Source organism: Hypanus sabinus, unplaced genomic scaffold (assembly GCF_030144855.1).
Source record: "Hypanus sabinus isolate sHypSab1 unplaced genomic scaffold, sHypSab1.hap1 scaffold_1081, whole genome shotgun sequence".
Classification (NCBI taxonomy): domain Eukaryota; kingdom Metazoa; phylum Chordata; class Chondrichthyes; order Myliobatiformes; family Dasyatidae; genus Hypanus; species Hypanus sabinus.
In genome coordinates this window covers 81,337-96,158 of record NW_026779138.1, presented here as the reverse complement: position 1 = coordinate 96,158, position 14,822 = coordinate 81,337, and the positions used below count along the sequence as shown (strand labels likewise).

Genomic DNA, 14,822 nt, shown 5'->3' with positions numbered 1-14,822 from the left:
AGGACACAGATAGAGTGGATGTGGTGAGGATGTTTCCTATAGTGGGGGAGTCTAGGACCAGAGGACACAGATAGAGTGGATGTGGAGAGGATGTTTCCTATAGTGGGGGAGTCTAGAACCAGAGGACACAGATAGAGTGGATGTGGTGAGGATGTTTCCTATAGTGGGGGAGTCTAGGACCAGAGGACACAGATAGAGTGGATGTGGAGAGGATGTTTCCTATAGTGGGGGAGTCTAGGACCAGAGGACACTGATCGAGTGCATGTTTCCTGTAGCAGGGGAGTCTAGGACCAGAGGACACAGCCTCAGGATGGAGAGACGTACATTTAGAACAGACATGAGGAGGAATTTCTTTAGCCAGAGGGTGGTGAATCTGTGGAATTCGTTGCTGTTGAGTCTGTGTCAGTGAGTGGTTAGGGTTATGGGGAGAAGGCAGAGATTGGGGCTGGGAGGGAAGTGGATCTGTCATCAGAGAATCCGCTCCTCTTTCTTATGGTCTTGTTGGAATTAGTTAATTTTAAATTGGAGATAAATACATCTTTTAAATCTATCAATTAAAACTAAGAAAAAAATCCCCTTCAAAATATTAAAAATGCTTAGAGCAGAGGCTAGCTCAGCTCTGAGAGGCATTCTTTCTGCAAGTTCACAGTAACGGATGGATTGAGCTCCCGTTCTTGCTGGCGTGCTCGCCACCCTGCAGAGTTGGAGCTTGGCAGAAAGGGGCAGTGGCGGGGCAGCACTCGGACGTGCAAATTACAGACCGTGCTCTGCTGGAGGAGAGGGGCTGAACCGTGCTGGGCACAGCCGTCAGAAATCACCTCTCCCCGCCGCCTCAGCGAGAGGGAAGGCGGCCACTCCAACCGTGTGGAGTTTGCACGTTCTGCCCCCGGGGCCTTTCCAGCATCCCCCCGCTGGTTAATCATTCAGTGCCACCCCTCCCTGCGCCGTGTATGTGGGCGAGGGGTAGAATCTGTATGTGTGAGAGTGTGTGTGGGGGGGGGGGGGGGAATTTGCTGGGAATGCGGGGAGAATGGGTGCTCGACAATCAGGAGGGTTGAACGGCCAACTCTGCACCTTCCATTGAAATGGGGAGAGAAGCAAGCCCTTTCTCCTCCCTTGCTGATACTCTACTCTGGAACTGATGGTGAGGGGACAAGACAACCAGACAGACTGCTCGCTCCCTGCAGAAATAACAAAATGGTTACTGACCGTGGTTAGCTAACCCTCAGCAGAAAATTTCATTTATTTGTCGAAGGTAGACAATTTACAGAATCATCCGGAGCATTGTCAGGACTCATTTTCTTGGTATCTCCTTGGCTATCGAGTAACCAGCACACTTTCTTAACTGGGTGGATCTGAGAGAGCAGCAGAGAGGGGTCATTAATATGGAAACACTGTTCGTGATGGAACGACCCAGTTTTTACCAACTGGCCTCCAATTCAGGGCACCTTGAGAACCAGTTAGCGGCTTTGACACAAAGGATGGAAAATAAAATGCAAGAGATATGGTGGTGCGGTGGGGGGGGGGGGGGGGGGGATTCTTTTTCTGGGAAAGATGGGGGACCCAGGTAGGTTCACTCAAAGTCTCTGGTCTAGTCCCAGTCCCTGTTACAAAATTAAAGTGTGAAGAACACATCACCTTGATTTTAGAGGGAGGAGAAGATGAAGTTTAAATTAGACCCTGAATATACAGCTCAAAGTCGCAAATCAGATCAGCAGTCCCTGGTCATCTTGAGCTGCTGGTAACCGCCAAACTTCAAGATGCCTCTTCGGTGCCGATCCTTGGACTTAACAAGGAATTCAGTTGCCACTGACAGACGGCCACGATTGTCGGCAAAGTCTGAATGAACAGCTGTCCTTGCCGGGGAAAGTTAACCTCCTCAGCGACTTCCAACAGCAACGAAGGGTCCAGCTGGCTCGGCGGTCTACAGAGAAGAAAACACTATGAACAGGGCGAGGGAGAGGGACAGACTGAGGGAAGGAGTGAGAGTGGTCACAGTAACTGATGTCCGTGGGCCCGCTGCACACTTCCAGCATTTTTGGCTCATCGCGGGCCACAGCTGGCACCGGTGGGGTTAGAATGGGTAAAGGGGGCGGCTGGCCGAGACCAGCAACACCCCAAAGACAGCAGCGCCATTGGATTCCAAGGTCGATCCCGCCGCGTGCCCTTCCGTGTCCTTCAGCACCATCCGCGGAGGAGGAGAGCACGCAGGTGGGGGCTCCAGGAGCGGTTCTAGGCCAGGAACACCACGAACACAACAAAGAAGACGGCGAGGATGAGGAAGATCTTGATCATGAGCCAGCGGTTGGAGGTAACAGACTGGAAGTACTTCAGGATCTCTGAGTGAGCTGCCTCCACGTTCAGCTGGGTGTCCTCGATGTTGGTGTCGATCCTGCAGATAGAGCACAGGTCAGCAAGCACAGTCGTCACCCAATCCTCCCTACGCTCAACCTATTGCACCACAGGAGACCATTCGGCCCAGAGAGCCTACGCTGGCCCTCTGCAGGAACTCAGCTTGGGCAGCACCCACGGAGGGGAATAACCAGTAGGCGTCTTGGGCCAACAGCCTTCATCAGTGCTGATACACCAACTGCTCAACTCTTTTCCGACCTGCTGAGTTCATCCAGCATTTTACGCATTGCTCGAAATCTGCAGGGCCTTTTGTGTCTTAAACCTACTTTCTGACGTGCCCATTAATCCCCTCCAGCACCCCTGTATGGCCACACACACACACGATGGCAGGTGGATTGATCCAATCCCGCTGTGGACCGAGATTCTACCCCAGGCCGCTGCAGGGAAGAAGCAGGGGCTGAGAGCTAACCCAGCCTCAGGCAGGGTGCTCCCTCCATCAGAGGGACAGACACCAGCAGTCTCGTCAACACACAGAACACCTTCGCCCAGCCTACCTCTGTATGGTCTCCTCCTGTTCCTTGACCATGTGGGCCAGCTGCTGGAATATGGAGCCCAGCTCGACGATGGTGGCTTCAATGTTCTGCATGGTGTCTGCTCTGCTCTGGATGTAGGAATCCTGTGGGGGAAACAACAGCAGTCACACGGACTCATTCCTGGTGGGGCTCCACCAGTGGATGAATCTGGGATTTATTCATGTACAGATAGAGCATGGACAGGCCCCTCCGACCCAACCAACCGTACCACACAGCAATCTCTGATTTAACCCCAGTCTAATCACAGGCCAATTTACAATGCCCAATTAACCTCCTAACCGGTCCGGTTGGTCTTTGGGAAGTGGGAGGAAACACAGGCATTCTACGGGGAGAAAACATAAAATCTCCTTACAGAGGACACTGGAACCGAACTCCGACGCCCCGAGCTGTAATAACGATGTACTAACCACGACACTACCATGGCGAAGTTGTTAACGCAAATGACGTGATTATTAAGTCCGAATCAGATCAGAAAGACAGGATGGAACATTCACTGACTCCACGTTCACTCGTTTAAGACCTGTCAGCATTTTGATAAGTTTCAATGAGATCCTCTCCTCCAGACGTTTGAATTCCAGTGAGTACAAGACCAGAGGCTTCAATCGGTCCTCATACGGTAGCCCCTTCACTGCTGGAATCACTCTGCTTTGAACCCTGTCCAATGTCAGCACATCCCTTCTTAGATAAACGGCTCACAATACGCAGCAGTGCTTTATAAAGAAAGCCTCAACTTTCCCTCCACCCCAACAGAAGACAGAGACCTCCGGTGGACAGAAGGGAATCATTCTTGGTTCAGACTGTTTAATTGTTATTTTCTTCAATTCTCCTCTTGTATCTTAGGCGTAACAGTTTAATATGCCTCCCCTGATTGTAAAAGGTATAATTCTGGGAGCTCACATGTTGTACATTTAGAGAGTAAGTGTTTTCACCTTGGTTCATTTTTTACTGCAGTATTGACTAACTGGTTAATTTTATTAATATAATTTTGCATGGAGTTTTTCTCATCTCTGCTCAACACAAAGTAGCGTCAATTTAATCGTCTGTAAGCTACTGGAGGTATAGAAAACTGCAGCACAGAAACAGGCCCCTCCTCCCACCCCCCGCTTCCACACTACCTCCATCTGAGTGAAGCATCCCCTCTCATGTTCCCCGTAAACATTTCACTTTTCACCCTTGACCCATGACCTCTGGTTCTAGTCTCAGTGGAACAGGTCTATCTGTACCCCTCATTTGGGTGACAGGGTGGGGGGGGGGGGGGAGATACGTCTCTACCAATGGAGGTGTGAGGGGCTCCTTCCCTCTGCCGGCCTGCAGGTCACCCTCGGGCAAGGTGTAGCTCCTGCTTAGCCCCTGATCAGGGTCACGTGAAGCCGTGGGAGAAGGTGGTGGACGGTCGTACGAGCAGCCGGTGCAGATCCAGTCCTGGTTATGTGACCACTGACCCCAGGCAGACAATCTCTGACCAGTGTTGATAACGGCTGGGGTCACCCGTCTTGTAAAGACACTGCCCAGAAGGAGGCAATGGCAAACCACTTCTGCAGGAAGATTTGCCCAGAGCAATTTGACATGGCACATAACAAACGAGGCAGCTACGAAGGACGTTGTGAGATAAATACAAAGCAGACTCGCAGCTTCTGCCCCTCTTTCCCCAGTTCTATAGTAAAACGATTATGAAGCAACAGGTTTTGTGCCTCGTTCCTGACTTCTGAAAGCACCTTAGACTGAAACACAGAAACCCAGGACGACCCTCCTTACCTGCTCGTCGATGAGCTGCAGCTGCTGGCTGGACCTGGCGTCCATGTCAATGGCGACGTCCCCTGACCTGCGTGCGTCGTCCTTCAGCAGCACCGACCCACCTGCGGACGGGAAGAGCGAGATGTGGGTGGAGGCGCCAGGACTCTCCTCGGCTTTGTGCCAATGTGAGCATTGGGCCGGGGTTGCTGGCGATCCGGCATTAGGGTAGCATTCGGAGTGACTTATTGAGAGCATGAGGGCGTGACCCTTCGGAGGCTTGTCAAACCATGAGAGATGCAGAGAATGAATGACAGTCTTTCTCTCCAATGCGGGGGAGTCCAAAACCGGACGGCACTGGTGAGGGGTAAGAGGAGATACCTGATGTGTGCGATAAAGTCCCTTCCATCCACCCACCCAGGCGGGAGCACAGCTGAGGAAGGAGGGACTTCTTCCCCACAGAGCAGTGGGAGACCTGCAACTCCTTCCCCCCCACCCCACCCCGTCAGCCCCAACCTGTTGGGATCGGGATGGATGGATTTTGGTGTGACGGGAGTTTTCAGGGTGGCTGGGGTCAAGACTCAGACCAAATCAGCAGAGCTTCTGCCCTACGGCGCCTGGGTTCAATGTGACCTCACGGGCTGGCTCTCACATCCCCAGGAGCTAATTGACCCCAATGTGGAGGTGCCTCGGTTGGGGGGGGGGCGGGTGAGTGCAGGAGAAACAATGGGATCGATTCGGATGTAGATCCATTTATTAATCACGGGTAGGTGGGAACATGCGTTGAAATGTATAGTTGGTGTGAACAACCAAGACAGCTGGGGGCAGCCTGCGAGAGTCACCTCACACTCCTACGCCAACAGAACCCAGCACTGACTGATGGGTGGAAGGGCCTGTTCTGGTGAAGGGGACTGTTTGGGAGCAGCTGAACTGGTTTGCCCTGTTCCTGCACGCCAACGGCTGAGGACTGCAACATTATTCCACACATAGATAATGACAAAACACTGCTCTCAGGGAAGCTTTTACTCCCAACCTCTTCTACCCCAATTCCCTGTTCGCCAGCGGTGGGGCACCGGTAGAAAGGCCGCTGAGCCTGATTCTACAGGTGCAGGTCAGGCAGCATCTTGGGAGGGGAACGGACAGTTGACGTTCCTTCCTCAGGACGGGGCAGAAGAAGGGGGAGGCGGGCGAGGGAGGCTGGCAGATGATAGTGGAAGGGCTGACGGAGGAACCTGAGAGGGGACCATGGTAGAAAAGAAAGGAGGAGGGGCTCCAGATGGTGGTGGGAAGACATTATCGGAAGCTGTAAGATTTACCGTTGGTGCCATCAGGTTGGAGGCCAGCCAGACAGAATGTGACGGTTTGCCCCTCCAACCTGAACGTTGCCTCACTGTGGAGGCCATGTCGGAATTGGAATCCAAACTGAAACGGGTGACACCAGGAAATCCCACCTTTTACGGTGCACGGAGCAGGCCATCAGGTCACACCAGACAACCCCAAAGCAGGCAAAATGTCGCCTCACTGCTGGGGGGGGGGGGGGGGGGGGGGGGCGGCAGAGGTCAGAGGGCAGGAACGAGTGGACGAGGGACTCGTGGAGAGAGTCCTGGCCTGGGTAGAGTGCCACAGATGGCGGAATTAGGCGGAATGACCAGCTGGACACTGAGGCTCAGTGAAGGCTCTCAGCCCCGATTCACTGAAGGAACACATCGTGATGGAGGCTGATCAATTTACACCAGACCTCACTGATGTAGGGGAGGTCACAGCGCTGCTCCTGGGTCCCCCTGTCCACAATGGCCAGAACTCTGCTCTGACGTCGCTCCCCGACGTGCGACAATCGAGAATGCAAGGCGCTTACCATAACCATTAGCGGCCGAAGGAGGGAGACTGGATACCGTGGCTAGTGAAAACTGTTCTCTCCTGTTCCGTTGCATTTTGAGGTTCTGTTGGTCGAGGAGAGAACAAATAACTTTAAGAGGTCAAACGACCCCCCCCCCCCCACCCACCCAGTGTCTGCTCCACATTGCCACCCCTTTCACACTGAACTGTGTTGGTCCTGTTCTCCCTGTCTATACCCCTCATACAGTGACCCGTGTCCCAGAGACAGCACCCCTGCTTCCAGTGTTGATTCTGGGGCAGCCCGGTAGTGTAGCGGTTACAGCACCAGTGAACTAGGGTCGATTCCCAGCACCGTCGTTCTCCCTGTGACTGCAGGGGTTTCTTCCAGATGCTCCAGTCCAGAGTTTATCGTCATCTGACTGTACATATGTACAACCAAACAACACTCCTCTGGACCACGGTCACCCCTATAGCACAGACACCAACATAATAAGATACAATTCAAACTGCCTGTAGCGTACTGCACAGTAAGCAGCTCGCTGTGGAAGTGACGGCTGGCAGGGGAGAAGCTGGTACCCCGTCTGATGCTCCTGTACCTCTCTCCTGAGGGCAGGGGAGAAGCTGGTACCCCGTCTGATGCTCCTGTACCTCTCTCCCGAGGGCAGGGGAGAAGCTGTTACCCCGTCTGATGCTCCTGTACCTCTCTCCCGAGGGCAGGGGAGAAGCTGTTACCCCGTCTGATGCTCCTGTACCTCTCTCCCGAGGGCAGGGGAGAAGCTGTTACCCCGTCTGATGCTCCTGTACCTCTCTCCCGAGGGCAGGGGCGAAGCTATTACCCCATCTGATGCTCCTGTACCTCTCTCCCGAGGGCAGGGGAGAAGCTGTTACCCCGTCTGATGCTCCTGTACCTCTCTCCCGAGGGCAGGGGAGAAGCTGTTACCCCGTCTTTTGCTCCTGTACCTCTCTCCTGAGGGCAGGGGAGAAGCTGTTACCCTGTCTGATGCTCCTGTACCTCTCTCCTGAGGGCAGGGGAGAAGCTGTTACCCCGTCTTTTGCTCCTGTACCTCTCTCCTGAGGGCAGGGGAGAAGCCGTTACCCCATCTGATGCTCCTGTACCTCTCTCCTGAGGGCAGGGGGTCAGAGAGATTGCGGGATGGGATGGATGCTCGGGCCCTTTGTCCACAATGTTCCCAGTAAATGTCACTATTCGGGGAAGGGAGACCCAGCCATCCTCTCAGTGTTTTTCCCATCCGCTGTAGGGTCCTGCCTGGCCGCCTTCACACCACAAAATGATGCAGCCGCTCCCGAAGACATCCGGGTTATGGCCATTTGGGTGTAACAGGGGTGGCTTGGCCTCGTTGGGTGGGGAGGGGCACTTGGGAAACTCATCGAGTGTCCACATTCTTTGCACATCCCTCCGCCCAACACACACCAGCTGTTTAGATACCTGCTCTGATTCGGATTTGTAAGCCCTTCTGCTACACAGAAGAGTTCCTCTGGCCAAGAGTCACTTATAAGTTAGTCACATCAAAATTGCAGTGCATAGTACATTAACTGGTTATGCCCCCGCCTGGTGTGGAAACACCAATGCTCTTGAATGGAAGATCCTACAAGTAGTGGATACGGCCCAGTCCATCACGGGTAAAGCCCTCCCCACCCCTGGGCACATCGACATTAGGATTAGGGTTTGGTGTTGTAGGAAAGCAGCATCCACCAGCAAGGACCCACCTTTCAGGACCTGCTCTCTTCTCAGGTACAGGAGCCTCAGGTCCCACACCTCCAGGTTCAGGAACAGTTATTACCCCTGGTTCAGGAGCCTGATGGTTGAGGGTAATAACTGTTCCTGAACTGGTGGTGTGGGACCTGAGGCTCCTGTACCTCATTCCCAATGGAATCAGTTCAGAGTTGAGGTTATCCTCACTGGTTCAGGAGCCTGATGGTTGAGGGGTAATAACTGTTCCTGAACCTGGTGGTGTGGGACCTGAGGCTCCTGTACCTCCTTTCTGATGGAATCAGTTCAGAGTTGAGGTTATCCTCACTGGTTCAGGAGCCTGATGGTTGAGGGATAATAACTGTTCCTGAACCTGGTGGTGTGGGACCTGAGGCTCCTGTACCTCCTTCCCGATGGAATCAGTTCAGAGTTGAGGTTATCCTCACTGGTTCAGGAGCCTGATGGTTGAGGGGTAATAACTGTTCCTGAACCTGGTGGTGTGGGACCTGAGGCTCCTGTACCTCCTTCCCGATGGAATCAGTTCAGAGTTCAGGTTATTCCCTCTGGTTCAGGAGCCTGATGGTTGAGGGGTAATAACTGTTCCTGAACCTGGTGGAGTGGGACCTGAGGCTCCTGTACCTCCTTCCCGATGGAATCAGTTCACAGTTGAGGTTATTCCCTCTGGTTCAGGAGCCTGATGGTTGAGGGGTAATAACTGTTCCTGAACCTGGTGGTGTGGGACCTGAGGCTCCTGTACCTCCTTCCCGATGGAATCAGTTCAGAGTTCAGGTTATTCCCTCTGGTTCAGGAGCCTGATGGTTGAGGGGTAATAACTGTTCCTGAACCTGGTGGTGTGGGACCTGAGGCTCCTGTACCTCCTTCCCGATGGAATCAGTTCACAGTTGAGGTTATTCCCTCTGGTTCAGGAGCCTGATGGTTGAGGGGTAATAACTGTTCCTGAACCTGGTGGTGTGGGACCTGAGGCTCCTGTACCTGATTCTATTGCTTTCTCTACCACCACCCTTCTTGTATTTCAAAGACCCTGCCACTCCCAGTCACAGCACACTAAACACACTACAGGAAAAGCAATGTCCATTACCTCTGTCCTCACTTCAAGAACCGATTTGAAGTCGTTTGACATGGAGGCCAGTCTGGACTGCAAGAGGGAAGGAAGGAACAGGTTAAACGTTTTTCAGCACAGGCACGGCTGGGCTCCGTGCAGACGGGACGATTGCGTGCCTCGCGGGCTCTGGGTCGGTTTACCTGCAGTGAGACCACGATGGTGTTGGAATGTGTCTGTAAGTGCCGCCCGTTTTGGCTCCCCTTGGCTCTGACAAAGTCTTGCAGTTGTGCGATCTGTTTGTTCAGGCTGTTGATATCCTGGAGGAGACAGGAGTGAATGAGGTGGTGAACAACCCCGCAGATCCCGCCGTTCGGCCCTCTGGGGCCCCTGACCTCTGTTTGAACGTGACGTACTGCGTACGGAACAGTCAGACTGCATCAGCTTCTTGTCACTGACTGATAGACAGAACTTATGGCTTTGAGTATGATACAGAGCCCAGTGGAGGGGAGGTAGTGTTGAGGAAGGACTCAGGCAGATGGACAAAGTGACAGAAGGAGATGGCCATGCGCTTTAGTACAGGGAATAAAGGCGCAGATTACTTTCTAAATGGAGACGGTGGTGAGGTCACGTAAGCATTCATTTCCAGGCGACTAGCATATAAAGCAAAAATGTAATGCTGAGGCTTTGTAAGGCATCGGTCAGACCACATCTGCACTGTAGTGAGCGATTTTAGGCCCTTATTTGAGAAAGGATGTGCTGCCAGTAGAGAGGACACAGAGGAGGTTCGTGAGAATGACCCCAGGAATGAAAGGGGTAACGCAGGAGGAGTTTTTGATGGCTCTGGGCCTGTACTCACTGTACTCTGCTCCTAGACTCCCCCCCACTATAGGAAACACCCTCTCCACATCCACTCTATCTGTGTCCACTGGTCCTAGACTCCCCCACTATAGGAAACATCCTCTCCACATCCACTCTATCTGTGTCCTCTGGTCCTAGACTCCCCCACTATAGGAAACATCCTCTCCACATCCACTCTATCTGTGTCCTCTGGTCCTGGACTCCCCCACTATAGGAAACATCCTCTCCACATCCGCTCAATCTGTGTCCACTGGTCCTAGACTCCCCCACTATAGGAAACATCCTCTCCACAACCACTCTGTGTCCCCTGGTCCTAGACTCCCCCACTACAGGAAACATCCTCACCACATCCACTCTATCTGTGTCCTCTGGTCCTAGACTCCCCCACTATAGGAAACATCCTCTCCACATCCACTCTATCTGTGTCCACTGGTCCTAGACTCCCCCACTATAGGAAACATCCTCTCCACATCCACTCTATCTGTGTCCACTGGTCCTAGACTCCCCCACTATGGGAAACATCCTCTCCACATCCACTCTATCTGTGTCCTGTGGTCCTAGACTCTCCCACTATAGGAAACATCCTCTCCACATCCACTCTATCTGTGTCCTCTGGTCCTAGACTCTCCCACTATAGGAAACATCCTCTCCACATCCACTCTATCTGTGTCCTCTGATCCCAGACTCCCCCACTATAGGAAACATCCTCTCCACATCCACTCTATCTGTGTCCTCTGGTCCTAGACTCCCCCACTATAGGAAACATCCTCTCCACATCCACTCTATCTGTGTCCACTGGTCCTAGACTCCCCCACTATAGGAAACATCCTCTCCACATCCACTCTATCTGTGTCCACTGGTCCTAGACTCCCCCACTATGGGAAACATCCTCTCCACATCCACTCTATCTGTGTCCTGTGGTCCTAGACTCTCCCACTATAGGAAACATCCTCTCCACATCCACTCTATCTGTGTCCTCTGGTCCTAGACTCTCCCACTATAGGAAACATCCTCTCCACATCCACTCTATCTGTGTCCTCTGATCCCAGACTCCCCCACTATAGGAAACATCCTCTCCACATCCACTCTATCTGTGTCCTCTGGTCCTAGACTCCCCCACTACAGGAAACATCCTCTCCACATCCACTCTATCTGTGTCCTCCGGTCCTAGACTCCCCCACTACAGGAAACATCCTCTCCACATCCACTCTATCTAGGCCATTCAATATTTTATAGATTTCAATAAGGACTCCTCCCTCACCTCCATTTTTCTAAAGTCAGCAAGTACAGGCCCAGAGCCATCAATTCGTTCATGTTAACCCTTTCACTCCTAGCATCATTCTCACCCACAAAGGAGGTAAAAAGCCCTGATTTGCAAGCCAGTCGTGCCCTTTGAAAATACTTTGCGAGAGAAGATGCAGATGGTGTTGTGTCAATGGTTCCTGACATGCTGTAAAGGGATTGGGCAGTACAGTTTAACAAAACAAGCCCGAAGGCATTTTAACTGCCCAAACCTGTTTGATGATGTAGGTCAGTTCTTCAATTTCAACTGCTTTGTCATCGAAGAGTGATTTGCGCTTTGCAACTGCAATGAAACCAGAAGACACTGTCAGTGCGAGCTGGGACTAATGGAAAACAAGAGACTCTCCCACAACCGCACCACGGGCTGGGGCTCATATTCCACAACAATGGATAACACTTCCGATGCAGTGGGAAAGGTCAGAGCCTCAGGGCCACACCCACCCTGCTCCCATCACAAACCCACCCATCACCTGGTGTACCCTAGTGTACATACTGTCACCTACCCCGTGACCGGGTTACTAAACCAGCAGAAATGGAATGATACGTTGGGGTCTGGTGGTACTGTAACTAAAGGTGTTTATTAGTAAACTAAATAATACAGTATCAAACATGCAAATACACATATAAAACAGGTCAGCAATGATAAATACAGAAGTGTAGGAACAAGAATCAAAACCAAGCTCTATCGTAGTCTAGGGATAAACGAATAGTCTTAAGATAATGCGGAGTTCAGTTCTGTTCAGATTGGATTGAGGTAGTTGCTGTTGTGACGTTGGAGAGAGAGAGAGAGAGCGAGAGATGAGCAGCTGCAGCAGGCACACCTTCTGTCGTCTTGTTCCGTTGTACTGTTGTGGTCATTCGGTTATGACCCTTCCATTCCCTGCTAGACCATTCTTCAGTGGGGAGCCTGTCACCCAGGAGAGGAAGGACACACACACAAGCCCCCACCGGTCTGCCTTCACACATTGTGAGCTTCGGACCGATTCCGCCGAATTCCCACCTTCCTGTGGGTGCACAACACTCGTTCAGTGTCCAGTGGCGTGTCTGCCAGTGTCTCAGCAGACTCATCTTTTATCTCCCCAGCTGGGGTACCAGCCATCCATCAAACTGGGTCACTCCCTCCTGTCTCAGCAGGCACCTGGCATCACTCTGCAGTGTCAGCAAGGATTCACACAAGCAGGCAAAGTCCTTGAAAGTAAAGTCAACAATCAGAGAAGAAGCCATAATTTTAAATCCTTGTGTCTCTCTCATTATCAGCATGTGCAGCATGGCGCCTCTCCCCCTCTTTCTCTCTCTCTCGTTAGCAGCACAGTTCACGGGGGGTCAACGCTGGACCCCATCTCCCCATGGTTTTCTCATCACACATAACAATACAGTGAATGTGTGACGGAGTGAGAGGGAGAGAGCGCGAGTGTGTGTGTGTGAGAGTGAGTGCGTGCGAGGGAGTGAGTGTGTGAGTGTGTGTGTCTGAGAGTGAATGTGTGACAGAGTGCCGAGTGAGTGTGTGTGTGAGTGAGAACGTGCGAGGGAGTATGTGTGTGAGTGAGAGTGAGTGCGTGCGAGGGAGTGTGTGTGAGAGAGTGAATGTGTGACAGAGTGCCGAGTGAGTGTGTGTGTGAGAGTGAGTGCGTGCGAGGGAGTGTGTGTGTGAGAGTGAGTGCGTGCAAGGGAGTGTGTGTGTGAGAGTGAGAGTGAGAGTGTGTGTGTGTGTGTGTATGAGCAAGAGTGAGAGTGAGTGTGTGTGTGTGAGATTTGTACAGTGTGGTCTATAGGATTGCTTTCATACCTATACTTCTGTCTAACAATAGGTCATACTCGGCCTAACAATTATTTCATTCTCATTTACACTCGTGTGTTGAATCTTGCAACTCCTAAAGACTCAAAGAGGTGGCATCCATCAGGAAGGACCCCCACCACACAAGACATGCCCTCTTGGCATTGCTACCATCCCAGAGGAAGTACAGGAGCCTGAAGACACACACACTCAATGTTCGGCACAGCCTCTGCTATCAGATTTCTGAACAGACAACAAACCCACAGGCACTACCTCTGTCAGCCTCTGCTTCGTTACCCTTCCAGCTTTCCAGTTGTAACTAAATGTTCCAATGTCTCTCTTTGCATGACGTGTCCAAAGAATACTGATCGCTGTTTTCTGATTTTTTAAAGTAATGTACGTTTGTTTTTGTTCTCTGTAGGACTTCTTCGTTGGTGATCCTGTCCTGAGGAACCACATCTCTGCTGTTTTGATTCCTTTTCCCACTGATTTTGTGATGGTCCGTCGCGCAGCCGTACATCTGTATAGGGAGAATGTAGCAGCTGAGGGTTCGAACGTGGACGTCAATTGCTGTTTTCTTGTCCGTCAGGATGTTTCTCGTTCCTGTAAACACCGTTCCTGCTTTTATGTCTGTTTGACATTTGCCATCAGATGTTACCCACGATCCAAGGTACCTGGAGTTGTGAACTTGTTTCAGGATTTCATCTCCCAATACGATCCGACAGTCTGGGATATCAGGTTTCTTTTTGTTTAAGCTTAGTGTTCTATTACATTCCCTAAAACCAACAGGGACTCAGGTGGCTGCTGGGGTTGGGACACAGTAATTGAGGGGCCTCCTCGCCCAGCCCAATCCTCCCTCTCCAATAGCCCAGGAACCCTTGTGATGGCTGCACTGAGCGCGTTCCCCTACACTACAGACACGTTGTGTGAATGAACCGGCTTCAGATCTGCAATCTGGCAAAGGGTCGGCTGAAGGAAGGTCTGATAATGCGGACCGAAGGGAGTTGATGATCCGCCTGTCCCTGCCCACAGATCATTGCTCACAACACTGGCGCCATCTGCTGCTCGGTGGAGGAATTTCTTCCTCTTCAGATCAACAGCGGCGACCCAGAGTCACAGTGACACGAGACCGTAAGACGTAGGAGCATAACTCGGCCTTACAGCCCATCGAGTCCGCTCTGCCATTCCATCGTGGCTGATCCTGGATCCCATTCAATCCCTTACACCTGCCTTCTCACCATATCACTTGATGCCCCACCAACCAGGAATCTATCAGCTTCCGCTTTAAATATTCCCGCAAGTTGTGGCAGAGCATTCCACAGATTCACCACTCTGGCTAAAGAAAACCCTCCTGACCTCTGTTCTAAAAGGTTGCCCCTCAATTCTGAGGCTGTGCCTTCTAGTTCTGGTTACCCCACCACAGGAAACACCCTCTCCACATCCACCCTATCTAGTCCTTTCAACATTTGTTAGGTTTCACTCCAGTGAGTACAGGCCCAAAGCTGCCAAACCCACTCATCCCACAATCACCCTCATCATCTCCTCTGGAGTCCCTCCAATGACAACATCCTTTATGAGATCTGTTGATAATACTCCAAGTGA

The 14,822-nt window shown here is 52.0% G+C and overlaps 1 protein-coding gene across 2 annotated transcripts in view; it reads right to left on the bottom strand.

Moving 5' to 3' along the window:
• Positions 1 to 984: 984 nt before the first annotated feature.
• Positions 985 to 14,822, bottom strand: part of stx5a (syntaxin 5A) — a 46,493-nt gene continuing 32,655 nt past the window's right edge. For both annotated transcript variants that reach the window (XM_059958543.1, XM_059958544.1), the window contains exons 5-11: positions 11,659 to 11,729; positions 9,487 to 9,603; positions 9,323 to 9,379; positions 6,532 to 6,616; positions 4,701 to 4,801; positions 2,907 to 3,028; positions 985 to 2,392 (exon numbers count right to left, since the gene is read on the bottom strand). In XM_059958543.1, coding sequence (XP_059814526.1) covers positions 2,233 to 2,392; positions 2,907 to 3,028; positions 4,701 to 4,801; positions 6,532 to 6,616; positions 9,323 to 9,379; positions 9,487 to 9,603; positions 11,659 to 11,729 — 713 coding nt within the window. In that variant the 3' untranslated portion in view covers positions 985 to 2,232. The remainder of the gene's footprint in view (positions 2,393 to 2,906; positions 3,029 to 4,700; positions 4,802 to 6,531; positions 6,617 to 9,322; positions 9,380 to 9,486; positions 9,604 to 11,658; positions 11,730 to 14,822) is intronic.